The sequence below is a fragment of the Mobula birostris genome, chromosome 10, assembly GCF_030028105.1.
Source record: "Mobula birostris isolate sMobBir1 chromosome 10, sMobBir1.hap1, whole genome shotgun sequence".
Classification (NCBI taxonomy): Eukaryota; Metazoa; Chordata; class Chondrichthyes; order Myliobatiformes; family Myliobatidae; genus Mobula; species Mobula birostris.
In genome coordinates this window covers 133,731,532-133,750,861 of record NC_092379.1, presented here as the reverse complement: position 1 = coordinate 133,750,861, position 19,330 = coordinate 133,731,532, and the positions used below count along the sequence as shown (strand labels likewise).

Sequence of the window (19,330 nt, the reverse complement as noted above, 5' to 3'; positions counted from 1 at the left end):
TGTAAGAGTTTTCAGCTACCACTTCGCTACCATGCCGCGCCAAATGGTTGATGATGTTTCATTAGGAGTTGCAAGCTGAACTTCCACTCCTGTTTGGATGCTGCCCGATCTATTGACTAACTCGGGCATTTAAATGCCTTCGCTGTGATCACTGCCACTGTAAAGCATTACACTAACTGCTACACTGTGAGGTGGTTAACAGAGTACAAGGTTCAAATTTCAAAGTAAACTATTATCAAAGCACATATATGTCACCATATACAACCCCCAGATTCATTTTCTTGTCGGCATACTCAATAAATCTATAGAATAATAACCATAACAGAATGAAAGACCATGTGTACAAAGGATAACAAATAGTGCAACTACCAAAAGAAATAAATAATAATAAATAAATAAGCAATAAATATTGAGACCATGACGCAAAGAGTTGGTAGGCAGAAGTTGAGCGAATCTTGCCTAATTGCCCAGGTCTATGCCAGGTGTTTTTGTAGAACGGGAGTTAAAGGTGCAACAAGAAGAGGTTGCTATCAAATGAACTTGATGTTATGATAAATAGCTTTCAGCATCTCTGTTAGCAGAAACAGCTTGTTGCCTCAGGATTCTGATAACCAAAGACTGTAGGAAGGGTTGTTTTCTCTATCCCAGCATTATCAAGACTCTGGAGAGGGTGCAGAATGCTGCCTGGATTACAGGGCGTGTGCCTTAGGGAGGCTGGACAAGCTTGTATTGTTTTCTCTGGAGTAACAGAGACTGAGATGAGATCTGTAGAGATTTATAGGATTATGAGAGGCATAGATAGAGCAAGCAGACAATATCTTTCTTTCTAAAGGTTGAAACATCTAATATCAGAGGGCATGCATTTAAGTGTGAGGGGACATAAGTTCAAAGGAGATGTGAGGGGCAAGTTTTATACACAAAGTGGTGGATGCCTGGAATGTGCTGCCTGGAATTAGATTAGATTAGATTAGATTCAACTTTATTGTCATTGTGCTGAGTACAGGTACAAAGCCAGTGAAATGCAGTTAGCATCTGACCAGAAATGCAAAGAATAGTGTTATTTACAAAATAACTGCGAATAAAAAGTAAGTGCTACAGCACACAAATATAAAAGTACTGAGACAGTACAATATGGGTGCAATACTGCTTAGCGCTGTGATGTGAGGTTCAGCAGAGTCACAGCCTCAGGGAAGAAGCTCTTCCTGTGCCTGCTGGTGCGGGAGCGGAGGCTCCTGTAGCACCTACTGGATGGGAGGAGAGTGAAAAGTCCATGGTTAGGGTGAGATGCATCCCTGATAATGCTTTTCGCCCTGCCCAGGCAAAGCAGAAACATTCAGGACATTTAAGAAACATTAAGATAGGAACACGAATGTGAGGAAAGTGGAAGCCTATGGACATTGTGTAGGCAGAAGGGACTAGTTTAGTTGGTCTTTTGATGACTAATTTAATTGGTTCAGCAGGACATTGTGGGCTGAAGGCTTTTTCCTGTGCTGTACTGTTCTATGTTTGACTTCATGCTTGTGCTGTCTGAACAGTAACTTGTTAACATCTGCCAGGAATTCCTTTTAATTTAAATTGCTTTTCTCATGATAAATACCTAACAGACAAAAGCTAAAGGCTAAGAATGGTCTGGGGAATGTTGTTGTTCCATACAGTTTATAGTACCACCCCATTTGTATTCCTCTGGCAACAGAAGATCTGGTTCCCATTACAGCTGGTGCTGAAACGTTGTGGCCAGCTGGTGGGGCTGCACACCACGTGGCCAGCATCACAGCGCTCCGAACCCACTCCAAGCTACCAAGGTGTTGCGGTGAATATTCAAACACAGCGCATGCATTATGAATGCTTGTCGCTACCCAACATCTGGTCGTTATTTTTTTTATCCCTGAAGCGGGGATCGAGGCTGTAGGCCAGTCATGCGTTGGACCGGCTGTGCGTAACCGATAGTCACTGGATTTGGGTAGTGATGAGGTGAATGTTTGCTGTTCTACGAGTCTGTGTTGGCCAGTGCGATCATGTTTGCTGTTGTGTGCTGGGGCAGCAGGCTGAGGGTAACAAACACCAACAGAATCAACAAACTCATTCGTAAGGCCAGTGATGTTGTGGGGATGGAACTGGACTCTCTCACGGTGGTGACTGAAAAGAGGATGCTGTCCAAGTTGCATGCCATCTTGGACAATGTCTCCCATCCACTACATAATGTACTGGTTGGGCACAGGAGTACATTCAGCCAGAGACTCATTCCACCGAGATGCAGCACAGAGCGTCATAGGAAGTCATTCCTGCCTGTGGCCATCAAACTTTACAACTCCCCCCTTGGCGGGTCAGACACCCTGAGCCAATAGGGGTCCTGGACTTATTTCATAATTTACTGGCATAATTTACATATTACTATTTAACTATTTATGGTTTTATGACTATTTATTATTTATGGTGCAACTGTAACGAAAACCAATTTCCCCCAGGATCAATAAAGTATGACTGTGACTATAAATGCCAGCAGTCCTATTTAACAATGCACAATGGCTCAGAGTGAACTTTTGAGTTCTAACTCAAATTAGAACTGCTTCAAGAGGGCTAAGCTCAAGTGGGAATTCGGTTAATTAGCAATTTTCAGAACAACCGGGTCAATGGAGAGGCTTGGTTATTTATTTATCTACTTACTTACTTAGAAATACAGCACAGTGACAGGCCCTTCCAGCCCAGTGAGCTCACACTGCACAACTACCCACATGTGGTCAGTTAACCTGGGGACCCGTATGCCTTCAGAATGTGGGAGGAAACGGGAGCACCCGGAAGAAAGCCACGCAGTCATGGGAAGAAGGTACAGTCTGCCCACAGACACTGGTGCATTTGAACCCAGGTCGCTGGCTGTAATAGTGTCAGGCTAACTGCCATGTATGATGCTGTTTAGCCCAAGGGTGGTAAATCCATGGAATTCATTGTAGATGCCAAGTCATTGGGTATATTTAAAGTAGAGGCTGATAGACTCTTCATTACGAAGGGTGTCCAAGGTTTTGGGGATAAGGCAGGAGAGAGAGGTTGAGAGAGAAAATAAATTCAGCAATGTTTGAATGGCAGAGCAAATTTGATGGGCTGAATGGCCTAATTCTGCGCCCGTGCCTGAAGATCTTATGGTCCATAATTCAAGTTTTGATCTTTCACAGGTGAAACACAAATATCTGCTCCCTGTTCAGCTGCAAACTGACCAGCAGAGGGCTTGCTGTTCAAGCAGTATCCTTGCTGTTCCTAATAGTATGCTCTTCTGGACCGAGATCTCAAATGTTGTTCCTGGGATTTATTGGAGCCACTCTCCCAGTCCAGATGTCACAGCTCCAAGTGCTCTGATCACCACTGGGATTACTCTGGTTTTAGCCTTCCTTGCTATCTGTTCTTTCAAGCCTGGAATTTCTTCAGTTTTATATATAAAATTAAGTAATAATAATAAACAAATAAAGTATGGTATATGTATATTGAATAGATTAAAAATCATGCAAAAAACAAATAATATATATTAAAAAAGTGAGGTAGTGTCCAAGGGTTCAATGTCCATTTAGGAATCGGATGGCAGAGGGGAAGAAGCTGTTCCTGAATCACTGACTGTGTGCCTTCAGGCTTCTGTACCTCCTGCCTGTTGGTAGCAATGTGAAAAAGGGCATGCCCTGGGTGCTGGAGTCCTTAATAATGGATGCTGCCTTTATGAGATACCGCTCCCTGAAGATGTCCTGGGTACTTTGTAGGTTAGTATCCAAGATGGAGCCAACTAGATTTACAAACCTCTGCAGCTTCTTTCTGTCCTGTGCAGTAGCCCCCACCCCACCCATACCAGACAGTGATGCAGCCTGTCAGAATGCTCTCCACGGTACGTCTATAGAAGTTTTTGAGTGTATTTGTTGACATACCAAATCTCTTCAAACTCCTAATGAAGTATAGTTGCTGTTTTGCCTTCTTTATAACTGCATCGGTATGTTGGGACCAGGTTAGGTCCTCAGAGATCTTGACACTCAGGAACTTGAAACTGCTCACTCTCTCCACTTCTGATCCCCCTATGAGAATTGGTATGTGTTCCTTCATCTTACCCTTCCTGAAGTCCACAATCAGCTCTTTCTTCTTACTGACGTTGAGTGCCAGGTTGTTGCTGCGGCACCACTCCACTAGTTGGTATATCTCACTCCTGTACGCCCTCTTGTCATCATCTGAGATTCTACCAACAATGGTTCTATCATCAGCAAATTTATAGATGGTATTTGAGCTACGCCTAGCCACACAGTCATGGGTATAGACAGAGTAGAGCAGTGGGCTAAGCACACACCCCTGAGGTGTACCAATGTTGATCATTAGCGAGGAGAGATGTTATCACTCATCCACACAGATTGTGGTCTTCCAGTTAGCAAGTCAAGGATCTAATTGCAGAGGGAGGTACAGAGACACAGATTCTGCAACAACTTCTCAATCAGGATTGTGGGAATGATGGTGTTAAATGCTGAGCTATAGGCGATGAACAGCATCCTGACATAGGTGTTTGTATTTTCCAGCTGGTCTAAAGCCGTGTGAGGAGACATTGAGATTACATCTGCCGTTGATCTATTGTGGCAATAGGCAAACTGCAATGGGTCTAGGTCCTTGCTGAGGCAGGAGTTCAGGCTAGTCATGCCCAACCTCTCAAAGCATTTCATCACTGTAGAGGTGAGTGTTGCCGGGCGATAGTCATTAAGGCAGCTCACATTATTCTTCTTAGGCTTTGGTATAATTGTTGCTTTTTTGAAGCAAGTGGAAACTACTGCACATAGCAATGAGAGGTTGAAAATGTCCTTGAATACTCCCGCTAGTTGGTTGGCACAGGTTTTCAGAGCCTTACCAGGTACCCCATCGGGACCTTCCGCCTTGTGAGCATTTGCTCTCTTTTAAGACCGCCCAACATCAGGCTCTGAGACAGAGATCACAGGGTCATCGGGTGCAGCAGGGATTTTCACAGCTGTAGTTGTGTTCTCCCTTTCAAAGCGGGCATAGAAGGCATTGAGGTTATCTGGTAGTGAAGCATCGCTGACATTCATGCCATTGGGTTTCGCTTTGTAGGAAGTAATGTCTTGCAAACCCTGCCAGAGTTGTCGTACATCTGATGTCACCGCCAGCCTCATTCGAAATTGTCTCTTTGCCCTTAAAGTACTTCAACTTCAACTTACTGCTTGCAATTTACAAATTACATTATTTACATTTAGAACTGAAGATTGAGGGAAAAATACACATACACACCACCCATAAGGGGTGAGAAAAAAATATATATTTTTATATGTGCCTAAGACTTTTGCACAGTACTTACTGTTCATTCACTATGTGCAGTGTCGCATGATGTGGGTGATCATAGTCTTTGACCATGACAGGGCAAATTTTTCTACAGAAGTGGTTTGCCATTGCCTTCTGCTGGGCAGTGTCTTTACAAGACGGGTGACCCCCGTCGTTATTAATACTCTTCAGAGATTGTCTGCCTGGCGTCAGTGGTCATATAGCCAGGACTTGTGATATGCTCCAGGGCTTGTAGGACTATCCACCACCTGCTCCCATGGCTTCATGTGACTCTGATCAGAGAAGGGGAGCGCTAAGCAGGTGCTACGCCTTGCCCAAGGGTGACCTGCAGGCTGGCAGAGGGAAGGATCGAGTTACACCTCCTTTGGCAGAGACGTACCTCCATCCCACCCCTCACTTTCTCTCTTATGTAAATATTTAAGTACAAGAATTCCCAAGTCGCTTTGCACATCTGATTTCTGAATTTGCTCCCCATTTATTATTATCTGAATGCATGCCTTCAAAATGCCTTAGATCTCTTCACTGTGTTAAAACTGCCATATAAATGTCAGTTAGTGTTGTTGAATACCCTGAGCAAGCACGTTGTGACAATGCCCCAGGATAATCAGTTCTGCTTCCCTGACTGAAGCGCCCCCACCCCCCATTAGTCTGTACCTCATTGTTTGTTTGTAACATTGACGGTATTATTAAAAGATTGTGGTGAATTTTCCGGGTGCTACATTTTGCATGTAAATGAACACCATTCCTCCAGAGCACCCTTGGCTGGACAATGAAGCCACCAACAGAACATTTTTATATTGTAAAAATAAAGACCATGACTGAGGCATGTTAGATCGTGAGGGACATAAACAAGGTGAAAACGTCTAGACTTTTCCCCAGATAAAGGGTGCACAAAGGAAATTCCTTATTGGTATCCATTGGCAGGACTGAATTACAAACCTAAAGATCCTCGACAGGGCAGGGTCATGATTGTAAAAGCACAGCTATGGTGGACAGGGCAAGCCATGTCATACCTGTGAAGGATTCCCGAATCCCCAAGCAGCTTTTGCTGGGCAAGAGGAATCGAGGAGAGCCCCAGAAGAGGTTCAAAGATTGTGTGAAAACTAACATTTCCCATGCTGGGATTGTACCAAAATGGCTGGAACAGAGGGTGTAAGACCAGAGTGGCTGGTGAGCATTGGTTAGAACCGCTGACAACAACCTGGAGGAGAGACACCGAGCGGTACTTATCGCTGCTCGACAACGAAGGAAAGGAAAGGATGTGTTGTCATTGGAGAGAGTCCAGAGGAGGATCACAAGGATGATTCTGGGAATGAAGGGGTTAACATGTGAGGAGCATTTGACAGCGTTGGGCCCATACTCATTAGAATTTAGAAGAATGCATGGGGATCTCGTTGAAACCTACTGAATGTTGAAAGGACTACATAGGATGGATGTGGAGAGAATGTTTCCTATATTAGGGGAGTCTGCCACAGATATATAACACAGATTTTGCAGTGGACTCAGGGGAGGGGCAAATATCACTGGTACAGCATCAAGCAACACACATCAAAATTGCTGGTGAACGCAGCAGGCCAGGCAGCATCACCAGCAATTTTGCATCCACCAGTAATTTTGATGTGTGTTGCTTGATGCTGTACCAGTGATATTTGCCCCTCCCCTGAGTCCACTGCAAAATCTGTGTTATATATCTGTGGCAGACTCCCCTAATATAGGAAACATTCTCTCCACATCCACTCTATTCATCCCTTTCAAAATCCGATAGGTTGCAATCAGATCTCCCCTCATCATGAACAATGATGAGATGGCCTACAGACAGGAGATGGAAGAGCTTGAGGCTTGGTACCAGACAAATAACCCCTTCGTCAATGTCAACAAGACAAAGGAGATGGTTATCGACTTCAGGAGAACTCGTACCATGCACAACCTTCTACATCAGCAGTGATAACTCTGAGCAGTTTCAGACTCCTGGGAGAGTCACATCATACACAACCTCTTGTAGTTCCAGAACACATTCTACATAATCAGGAAAGCTCACCAACATCTCTACTTTCTGAGGAGGCTGAAGAGAGCTGAACTTTGCACATCTATACTCATGTCATTCTACAATAGAGAACATTCTAACATACTGCATGGTACAGAAATTGTACTGCGACAGATGGGGAGTTTCTACCATGAGTTGTCAAAGTTACTCAACGCATCACTAGCACCAACCTACCTGCCATCAAGTACATATATACAGAAAGGTGCCAGAAACATCATGAGGAATCCCACACACTCTGCTCATGAGCTGTTTGTCCCACTTCCATCAGGGAGAAGGCTATGTAGCATCAACACCAGAACCACCAGACTCAGTTACTTTCCCCAAGCAGTAAGGCTGATCAACTCCTCCACCCACTAACCCTCCCTTCCACACCTTCAACCACCACTACTTTATCATTTCCTGTCAGACACTCCTGTGCCTAGCATCACTTTATGGACATACAATCAATCTATGTATATAGGCTATCTTATGTATTCATGTTTATTGTCTTTTATTATATTGTGTTCTTTATCTTATTGTATTTTTTCTGTTATAGCAGATCCAGAGTAACAATTATTTTGTTTTCTTTTACACTTGTGTGCTGGAAATGACATTAAACAATCTTGTCATTCTTCTAAACTCCAGCAAATACAGGCCCAGCACCATTAAGCTCTCCTCATATTAACCCTTTCATTCCTGGGTAATTTTCATAAACAGATATTGGAAGTATTCAACAGGTCAGCCAGGATCAGTGCTCACTCTGTTTCTTCTCCCCTTTGATGCTCCCTGACCTGCTACTTCCAGCATTTCCTAATTTTATTTCGGATATCCTGCACCTACAGTTTTTCAAAGTTCAAAGTAAATTTATTATCATTGTACTTATATGTCATCATATACATGTCATTCCTTGCAGGTATTCACAGTAGAACAAAGAAATACTTAAGAATCAATGAAAAACTGCACACAAAACAAAGACAAGCAACCAATTTGCAAAAAAAAAGAAACCCCCACTAATAATAAATAATATTGAGAACATGAGTTGTAGAGTCCTTGAAAGTGAATCTGTAGGTTGTGGAACCAGTTCTGAGCTGAGGTTATTCCTGCTGGTTCAGGAGGCTGATGGTTGTAGGGAACCTGGTGGTGTGGGACCTAATGCTCCTGTACCTTCTGTCTGATGGTAGGAGTGAGAGGAGAGCATGGACTGGATGGTGGAGGTACTTGATGATGGACACTGCGTTCCTGCACAGCGTTCCTTGTAGGTGCGCTCAATGGTAGTTCAGGCTTTGTGATGTACTGGGCCGTGTCCACCACTTTTTGTTGGCTTTTCCATTGGTGTTTCCATACCAAGCCATGGTGCAACTGGTTAGGGCTCTCTCAACTGTACATCTATACAAGTTTGTCAAGGTCTTAGGTAAAATGGCCAACCTGTGCAAGTTTCTAAGAAAGTAGAGGCACTGCTGTGTCTTCCTTGTAATGGCAGTTACATGATGGTCCCAGGACAGATCCTTTGACATGATCACACCCAAGAATTTAAGGTTACCAATGCTCTCCACCTCTGATCTCCTAATGAGGACTGGCTCATCGACCTCCAGCTTCTTCCTCCGGTAATCAATAAACAACTCTTTGGTTTTGCTGATATCAATCTCACTCTTATTCATCACCTCCTTTGATTCTGCCAACATCATTGGTGTCAACATCAGCAAACTTAAATATGGCACTGGAGCTGTAGTCAGCCTCGTAGTCATAATTCTAAAGTGATTAGAGCAGGGGACTCAGCACACAACCTTGTGGTGCATCTGTGCTGATGGTGACTGATGTTTTGCCCTTTAGCGGTGAATATCGGACTGACTCATACCTCGATGCCCACTGGCACAGTGTGGAGCACTTTTTGCTCTGAGTGCTCATCATGATGCTGTTCACCCCGCAGGAAAGAAGAACAAGCTGAGAGTTTATTACCTGTCGTGGCTGAGAAACAAGATACTGCGCAATGACCCAGAAGTGGAGAAGAAGCAAGGCTGGGTGCCGGTTGGTGATCTGGAAGGCTGTGTCCACTACAAAGTTGGTACGTGTTGATCGTCTGGGGGATGGGCTGTTTACTACTCCTTGCCTTTGCATTGGGTTGTTGCTTCTGTTTTAAAGAATGATTTTTGTGCTGCTCAGCTGACATTCAGAAATGTTGGCACAAGGTTCAATCCCCTTCTTTGTTCCATCCAACTACCATACCCACAGGCTTTCTCCTTTAACTCCATTAACTACGTTTGGTTCCACCTAAGATACACCTGTCCCCAAATGGTTTCCATGATCCTATTATCGTCTTTTCACCCTCCAGCAGCCAACTCCAACCTTCACAGTTTCCTTCCCCATCTATCTTCATCTCTGCAAGCAGCAGGTTCCATGCACGAATCATACTGTGTAAAAAAATTACCTCTGACTGCTCCCCCCCCATATTTTATGCTAATCATTTTATATCCTCTCATATTGGCCACTTCTGCCCTGGGAAAAGGTGCTGACTGTTTCTATCAAGTCACCTCTCATCCTCCTTCACTCCAAAGAGGAAAAACCCTCGCTCACCCAAACTTTCCTCCGAAGACATGCTCTCTAATCCAGGGGGAATCCCGGTAAATCTCCCCTGAACCTTTCCTAACAGTTCCACATCCTTCCTACCACATTTGCCTCCACTACCACTCCTGGCAGCACATTCCAGATACCCACTGTCCTGTGTAAAAGAAAAAAAATTGCCACAAACACCAGAAGGTTGTGCCAAGACGAAGGCATCCTCAGGGTGGAGGAGCAACACTTATATTCCATCTGGGTACCCTGAAACTGGATGGCATGAATCTCGATTTCTCCTTCCGGTGAACAAATCTCCCCCCCCCCCCATCCCCATTTCCTCTTTTCCCCACTCTGGCCATTTACTTCTTCTCATCTGCCGATTGTTATTTCCCCCTAGATCCCCTCCTCCCTCCCTTTCTCCCACCTGGTCTCACCTATCACCTTCCAGCTTGCCTCTTTCCCCTCCCCCCATCTTTTTATTCAGGCATGTTCCCCCTTCCTTTCCCGACTGGTCACTCTTTTCCAAAGATGGTGCCTGACCTGCTGTTCCTCCAGTATTTGGTGTGTGTTACCACAAATGTCTCCTTTGAACTTACAACCTTCCCTCCCACTCCCGTAAACACATGCCTTCTAGTGTTAAATATTTCAACCTTAGGAAAAAAGATTCTGGCTATCCACCCTATCTATGCCTCTCATAATCTTACATAAACTTCTATCGAGTCTCCCCATAGCCATTGCCTTTCCAAAAGCAATTTGGAATTCTTCCACCCCTGATGTTGAACATAATTTATAAACCAAAAGAATTATATTTTACAACTGTGTTTTATTGAAGTAAAATTATTCAAAAGGATTCTCATTTCCAGTCCAAGATTATAATGAGAAGGAGCATTTGGCTGCAAAGTGTCCCTGGTATTCATTTTCATCCAGTCAAACAGATTTGGCTCATGTATTTCATGACAGAAACCCTGAGTAGTCCTCGTTCTTTTTTAATTGCTCTAGTATGCATGTGGAGATGATAGGAGAGTGTTGGCAGGCTCCAAATGCGCAAAACCAGCCTCACTGACAACCAGCAGGAACTACAGAATTTCCACGCTGTCTCTCTGCTTCACTTTTTAATTCGCATGTGAATCCACGTTTCCAAGTATGATCTTCTTCCATGGTTCCGTAGCACTAGTACGCCGCTATTACAGCTCGGGCGTTCCAGAGTTCAGAGTTCAAGTCCAGCCCCAGTCTGTAAGGAGTCTCTGTCTGTCCTTCCCTTGGGATGCATGAGTTTCCTCTGAGCCCTCCAGCTTCCTCCTATGGTACAAAGACATACTAGTAAGGTTATTGTCCCACGATTCAGTTAGGGTTAATTGGGTTTGTCAGGGGTGGCGGTGTGACATGGCTTGAAGGGCCAACTCCACACTGTATCGCTATATAAATAAAAAATATATATTGAATACTTTAACCGATCCTATAATGTTATTTTCTTTCAACAGTTGCATTAAGCTACTGTTGTCAGCTAGGTATAATGATACTGTGATATATTCACATGGCTTCTTTCTGTTAAGTATGGATGAGGCCTGCACATTTTGGCCTTCCTCATAATACCTAGTTCTCCATTGAAGATTGCGTTTAGATCTGTTTCTCCAACTCAGACAATACTTTCCAGATCATGATAAACCAGCAGTCTTTAAAGAAAACTCATCTGTATCCTTCCGCATCATTGTGTGATATGGAAGCTGCAAGACGCGGCAGAGGACAGTAAAAACAACTGAGAGAATCGTTGGGGTCTCCCTCCCCTCTATTTGTGACATTTACAGGGAGTATTGCAGAAAAAGAGCCCAAAGCACTGTTGAGGACCTCCACCACCCGTCCCACAATCTCTTTGACCCACTACTGTCAGGAAGGAGGTACAGAAGCATCAGGACTAGGACTGCCAGACTGAGTAACAGCTTCTTCCCCCCAGGCTGTGAGACTAATGAATACCCTGCCACTACTGAGGTCTCATCACTAGGACAGCGAGCTGTTTACCTTTTACCTGTGCTGCGCTTTACTACATGAACTTTGAATTATGTTTTACTAATTTATTTATAATATAATATTCTGATTTATGTTCCGCGTCTTCTATACATTGTCTGGGTGCTCCGTAGTCTAGAGGAAAGTTGCTTCGTTTGATTGTATATATCTACAGTCAGCTGACAATACACTTGAACTTGAAATCTGGCCGTCCTGCAAGCAAAAGTATTCTTTGTAAGCTCTCCATGATTCTGAGGTACCTTTGTTAAGGAATGTATGGAAATACATTTTCTCCTTTTGTACTTCCTACATTCTATACCCTTCATTTTCTGTTTCTATCTCACTATAGGGAAGAGTCCATGTGGGGGAGTGGTTCGGGCTGGTTTCAGTTGGTTCTGCCGAATCCAATCAATCCACACATGGACCATAACTCTCCATGCCCTTCGCATCCATGAACTTATCCAAATTTCTCTGAAATGTTGAAATCAAACTCACACCCACCACTTCCTCTGGCAGCTCATTCCACACTCTCACCACCTTCTGAGTGAAGAAGTTCTCCTTCATGTTCCCCTAAAACATTTCACCTTTAACCCTCAACCTATGACCTCTAGTTCTAGTCTCACCCAACCTCAGTGGAAAAAGCCTGCTTGCATTTGCCCTATCTATACACCTTATAATTATATACACCTCTACTAAATCTCCCCTCGTTTTCCTACACTCCAGGGAATAAAGTCCAAATCTTTGCCTATAACTCAGGTCCTCAAGTCCTGGCAACATCCTCTTTCAATCTAGTTTATATCTTTCCCATTGGCAGTTGACTAGAACTGCTCAAATACTCCAAATTAGACCTCACCAACATCTTATACAACTTCAGCATAACATCCCAATTCCTGCAGTTTATAACAGTCATGTGCAGAGCAGTTGTCATAGCACAATAATAAGCATCCATATAGAATGCTTTCTATGGTGCATCAGTAAAAATCAGTAAGGATTGACAAGGACATGCCAAATTTCTTCAGCCCCCCTGAGGAATTGCTGCCTCACATTTAGCAGATGGAGTGAGATGAAGGATGTGACATCACCGTGTCACAAAACATGGAGACAGGCCCTTCAATCCACTACATCTGTACTATTAACGTGCCCACATCGATCCCATTTTACTCTTGTCAGCTTCCTACCCACTCTTCCCAGATGCAGCAGTCATCTGCAAATTAGGGGAAATTTCCACTGGGGCAGCATCCAGGCTGAAGGTGGCGCTGCCCCCCCTAGTGTTCACTCAGCAGAAGACAAGCTCTGCTGTGGTCAGCTGCAGATTTCTGAAGGATTCGTGTCTCAAGTCTGGATTTTTTTGTTACTTTTTGGCTATATCCTACTGATACCTTTATAGGCTTGCTATCTTGTATGAGCTTTGTGTGCTTTATGCTGTGTGACTGTCAGTACTATGTTTTGACGCTGGAGTAACAATGTCTCGTTTGGCTGTATTCATGGGTATTCATGTATTGTTGAATGACAATTAAACTTGAAATGAATTCAATTCAGTTTACAGTACCAACTAACCTACCTGGATATATTTACCTGGCTATATAACCTGGGGAGATTTAAAGCAGTCATTGATAGGTTCATGATTAATGAAGGTGTCAAAGTTTATGGGGAGAAAGCAGGAGAATAGGTTTGAGCAGGAGAATAAATAAGCCTTGATGGAATGGCCCAGCAGCCTCGAAGGGCCAAATGGCCTAATTCTGCATCTATGTCTTATCGTCTAATGGTCTTATGATCTCATCTCCCTAATTTATGACATTATTTACTTTGGATGTTTCTTGACAGCCACCAGAGTGAACCTACATAGAACATAGAACAGCATAGAACAGATGCTTCAGCCCAAAGTATCTGTGGACCACAAGATGCCAAATTAAACTAAATCATTTCTGCCTGCTTATGATCCATATCCATATCCATTCATATTCACGAAAGCCTTTTAAACACCACTGCCATTTCTGCCTTCACCACTATCCCTGGCAACACGTTCCACTCTGTGTAAAAAAGGAACATCTCCTTTGAAATTTTTGCCTCTCACATTCAGTGCACATCCTCTATTATTTCATAAACACAAGGAAGTCTGCAGATGCTGGAAATCCAAAGCAGCACACTCAAAATGCTGAAGGAACTCAGCAGATCAGAGGGCATCTAAGGAAGTGAATAAGAAATCTACATTTTGAGCAGAGACGCTTCTTCAGGACTGGAAAGAAATGGGGAGGACACCAGAATAAAAGGGTGGGAGGAGGGGAATGAGAATAGCTAGAAGGTGATAGGTGAAGGCAGGTGGGTTGGAAAGGTGAAGGGCTGGAGAAGAGGGAATCTGATAGGAGAGAAAAGTGGACTATAAGAGAAAGGGAAGGAGGGGGGGGGACCAGGGGGAGGAGATAGGCAGGTGGAAAGAGGTAAGAAACCAGTGTGGGGAATAGAAGGAGAAGAAAGGGGAGACAGAATTTTTTTTAACCAGAAGGAGAAATTGATATTCATGTCATCAGGTGGGGGGCTACCCAAACGGAATATAAGGTGTTGCTCCTCCACCCTGAGAGTGGCCTCATCTTGTGCCATAAATCCTCAATCATTTGGTACTTCTACCCTGTGAAAAGCATTCTAACTCTATTCTCCACCCGATTTATAGGGAAAGGTTGAATAGGTTCAGACTTTATTTCCTGGAGTATAGGAGAATGAGGGGAAATTTGGTGGAGGTATACAAAATTATAGGTATAGAGTTCTAAGGTGCAGAGGAGGTGTAAGGCACCCCTTCCCTTGGGCAAGGTGTAGCACCTGCCCTGCCTCCCCCCAAGCATGGTCACGTGAAGCCATGGGAGCAGTTGGCGGATGGTTGTACGAGCAGTTGGTGCATATCACAAGTCTTTGTTATGCAACCACTGACACCAGGCAGACACCAGGCTGAAGGTTATTGATATTGACTGGGGTCACCCATCTTGTAAAGACATTGCCCAGGAGAAAGCAATGGCAAACTGCTTCTGTATAAAAACTTGGCAAAAACAGACCTAGTCATGGAAAGACCATGATTGCCTATGTCACCTGACATAGCACATAATGAACAAATGAAACAAAATTATGATGGGTATAGACAGGGTAAATGCTAGCAGGTATTTTCCCTTGAGGTTGGGGAAGATTAGTACTAGAGGTCATAGGTTAAGAGTGAAAGGTGAAACATATAAAGGAAACCTGAGGGAGAACTCAGATGAATCAATGGGAGTGGGGAACAAGCTGCCTACAGACGTAATGGACGTGGATACAGTTCTATCATTTATGAGAAGTTTGGCAAAGTACGTGGAAGTGGGGGAAATGGGCAGGTTTCTGTATTCTAGTGGTCTATGACCCCATAACTCTAAACACATGATAGAACCAATTCAGTCACTCTAGTGTAAAGCCAATTCTCAGACTAATTACTGATTATTAAAACATTTCTAATTATCACTAATTAATGTGTGACCCAATTGTATCATGTATTTTGATATATCAATTAATTTTGATACCAAAATGATTGGAACATTAATTCCTTTTGTTTACAGTTAAATATGAAAGGATTAAATTCCTAGTGATTGCTCTGAAGAATTCGGTTGAAGTCTATGCATGGGCTCCAAAACCGTATCACAAGTTCATGGCATTTAAGGTAAGCTAATTCACACGGAAGCTAATTGTGAAATATTGACCAAATGATGATTATCAGTGGTTTGATTCAAGTTTCAAGGCAACACACACAAAATGCTGGGGAAGCTCAGCAGGTCATGCAGCATCAATGAAAATTAATAAGCATTCATTGGGCTGAGACCCTTCTTCGGGACTGGAAAGGAAGGGGGAGGAAGCCAGAATAGAAAGGTGGGGTGGGGAAGGAGGATACTAGAAGGTGACAGGTGAAGCCAGGTGGGTAGGGAAGGTGATGTCATTTCCAGTATATAAGTGTAAAGGAGAATAAAAGTAATTGTTACCCTGGACCTGATGCAGCACCAAAAAAAAAACAATAATGATAAAAAAAAAAGCACAATAACTATAAATAAGTAAATTATCTTATATACATAGATTGAATGTACCTCCATAAAGTGGCGCTAGGCACTGTACTATCTGTACATAAGGTGACTAACAGGAAATAATAAAAGTTGTGAAGATGTGAGTTAGTGGGTGGAGGTGTTGATCAGCCTTGCTGCTTGGGGAAAGTAACTGTTTTTGAGTCTGGTGGTCCTGGCTATGTAGCCTCCACCCTGGTGCCACAGTGCAGTTTCCCTACCAAGCAGTGAGGCAATTTATTAGGATGCTCTCTCTTGCATATCTGTCGATTGACATAAGCATAGATGTATATAAGTCCAGATCTCTTCAGCCTCTTCAGAACGTAGGGGTATTGGTGAGCCTTCCTGATTGTGTAGAATGTGTTCTGTGACCATGAGAGGTTGTGTGACAAATTCCCAGGAGTTTGAAACTGTTCATAGTTTCCACTGCTGTGCTGCTGATGTAGAGATGTGTGAATGATGTGAGTTCTTCTGAAATCAGTAACCATTTCCTTTGTCTTTTTTTTTGAGGAAAAGGTTATTTGCCTGGTACCAGACCTCAAACTCTTCCAGCTCATTGCTGTAGGCCACCTCATTGCTGTTGGTGTTGAGCCCCATGACGGTCATGACATCGGCGAATTTGACAATGTGATTAGTTGATTTAGATACATTAGGTATTATACTAATCCTTGGAAATATTAGTTCATGTTCACAATTTACCAGGCTCACATCATTAGAACGGAGATGGATACAGCAGGTCAGAGGCCCAAAAATCCTGGTTACTCACATGAAGAAGCATTAAAACAGCTCTTGGTGTGATCATCTCCTTTGTCTTGCATTAGACAGGCAGCAGTAGCAAGGAATTTGTAAGAATTAGTAGCAGATCAGCCGGCATACCTGCCGTTTCTTTGGCATTTTTGTCTGTTTTACGAGGCCGAGTTGCTAGCTCGACATTCAACCCTCACAGATGGAAAATATGCAAGGCGCTGGTCAGATTCAAACCTGGGAACACTCACTTCGAAGTCTGGTGCTGATGACACAACACCACCGGCTGGTCACGTGATAGCAACTCAATGCATAAAAGCATGCAGACATGGTCAAGAGGTTCAGTTCTTATTCAAACCGAACAGCAGAATGGGAAAGAAATGTGATCTAAATGACTTTGACCATGGAATGTTTGTTGGTGCCAGGCGGGGTGGTTGGAGTATCTCAGAAACTGCTGATCTCCTGAGACTTTCACACACAACATTCTCTAGAGTTTACAGAGAGTGGTATGAAAGACAAAAAAAAACAACATCCAGTGTGTGGCAGTTCTGTGTGTAAAAATACCGTCAATGGGAGAGGTCAGAAGAGAATGGACAGACTGGTTCAAGCTGACAGGAAGGTGACAGTAACACAAACAACCATGTGTTATAAAGGTGGTGTGCAGAAGAGCGTCTCTGAATACACAACACATCAAACCTTGAAGTGGATGGGCTACAACAGCAGAAGACCATGAACATACGTTCAGTGGCCACTTTATCAGGTATATTAGGTACTTAACATAGTGGCAACTGAGCACAGGTTACTAGTGTACACGTCCACAGTGACTTGGAAATAAGGTGTACTGGTAATAATGACAAACACGAGTACACCATGTCAGCTTTCAGTTGGTGCCTTAAATTTTCTCTCTTCTTTCCTCTTTTTCTTAGCTATTTGTGCATCATGCAAAAAAGGCCTCTTGTGACCTTAGTAACTGAACAAAGATGGATGAAAAAATGTTCAAGGATTACTTTAATAGTAATAGTAAGCCACATAATTGAATTTCTTAATGTAATCCATCTCAGATCATATATTCGTGACCTACTTATTCAGCACACTCTTGGGTCTCTCGGTGTTAACTCCCAAGGATTGTGGAATATATTGCTTTAGAAATGTTCCAATTTCTGACTCTATTAATTGCCTGCCTTATTTAGGTTGACAGAGTTGAGAAGTGGAACAGGTTATGAGGACAAGAGACACATTGAAGTCTTTCAGACAATAACTGTTTGATGGTTTGAAAGAATTAAATGCAGCACTCACAATAAAGCTGATTTCAAAGTTCAAAGTAAATTTATTATCAAAGTACATATATGTCACTCTATACAACCTTGGGATTCATTTTCCTGTGGGTATTCATAGTAAATACCAAGAAACAAAATACTAATAATTAATTAATTACTTAATTAATATCAAGAACATGAGATGAAAAGTCCTTGAAAGTGAGTCCATAAGTTGTGGGAACAGTTCAGTGTTGGGGTAAGTGGAGCTGACTGAAGTTATCCCCTCTGGTTCATGAGCCTGATGGCTGAAGGATAATACTTATTCCTGAACCTGGTGGTGTGGGTCCTAATGTTCCTGTACCTCCTTCCTAATGGCAGCATCAAGAAGAGAGCATGGCATGGATGGTGGGGGTCAATGATGATGGATGCTGCTTTCCTGAGAGAAAACATTACCAAGTGGTTCAGTATTACGATGGAGTAAAGGGAACTACAGAGTCATGAGGGAGGACTAGCCAAAGTTGATCTGAAGCGGCCATGAGCAGGGATGATGGCAGAACAGCAAGGGTTGGAGTTCCTGGCGAAGATTTGAATAACACAGGATAGATATATCACAAAGATGAAGATGTATTCTAAAAAAGAGGGCAGATAGAGAATTGGGAACCTTTCAAAAATCAACAGATGGCAACTAAAAAAGGCACAAGGAGACAAAAGATGAAATATGAAGTTAAGCTAGCCAAAAATATATAAGAGGATACAGAACCTTTTGAAATATATAAAGAGTAAAAAAGAGATGAAAGTGGATATTGGACCGCTCAAAAAAGATGCTGGAAAGGTAGTAATGGGGGACAAAGAAATGGTAGATGAACTTAAGCATTTTGTGTCATCTTCACTGTGGAAGACAATAGCAGAATGGCAGTAATGCAGGAGTGTCAGGGTGCAGAAATGACCCTCTCCAGCATCATTGCTATTACTAAGGGGGAAGGTGCTTGGGAAGCTGAAAAGTCTGAAGGCAGAAAAGCCACCTGGACCAGTTGAACTACATACCAGGGTTTCAAAAAAGGTAGCTGAAGAGTTTGTGGAGGCATTAATAGTGATCTTCCAAGAATCACAAGATTCTAGCATGGTCCTGGAGGTCTGGAAAATTGCAAATGTCACTCCACTCCTTAAGAAGGGACGGAGGCAGAGAAAAGGAAATACAGGGTAATTGACCAGTTAGACTGACTTCAGTGGTTGGAAAAACATTGGAGTCTATTATTAAGGATAAGGTTTCAGACTGCTTGGAGGCACATGATAAAATAGACTTGGGTTTCTCAAAGGGAAGTCTTGCCTGACGAATCTTTTGGAGATCTTTGAGTAAATAACAGCCAGAGTAGACAAAGGAGAGT

General features: G+C 43.1%; 1 protein-coding gene across 1 annotated transcript in view; it reads left to right on the top strand.

Annotated features, from left to right (window-relative positions):
* LOC140204360 (mitogen-activated protein kinase kinase kinase kinase 4) overlaps positions 1-19,330 on the top strand; it is a 356,637-nt gene that overhangs the window by 281,612 nt on the left and 55,695 nt on the right. The window contains exons 25-26 of the mRNA XM_072271038.1: positions 9,255-9,389; positions 15,454-15,554. Of these exons, the coding sequence (XP_072127139.1) occupies positions 9,255-9,389; positions 15,454-15,554 (236 nt within the window). The remainder of the gene's footprint in view (positions 1-9,254; positions 9,390-15,453; positions 15,555-19,330) is intronic.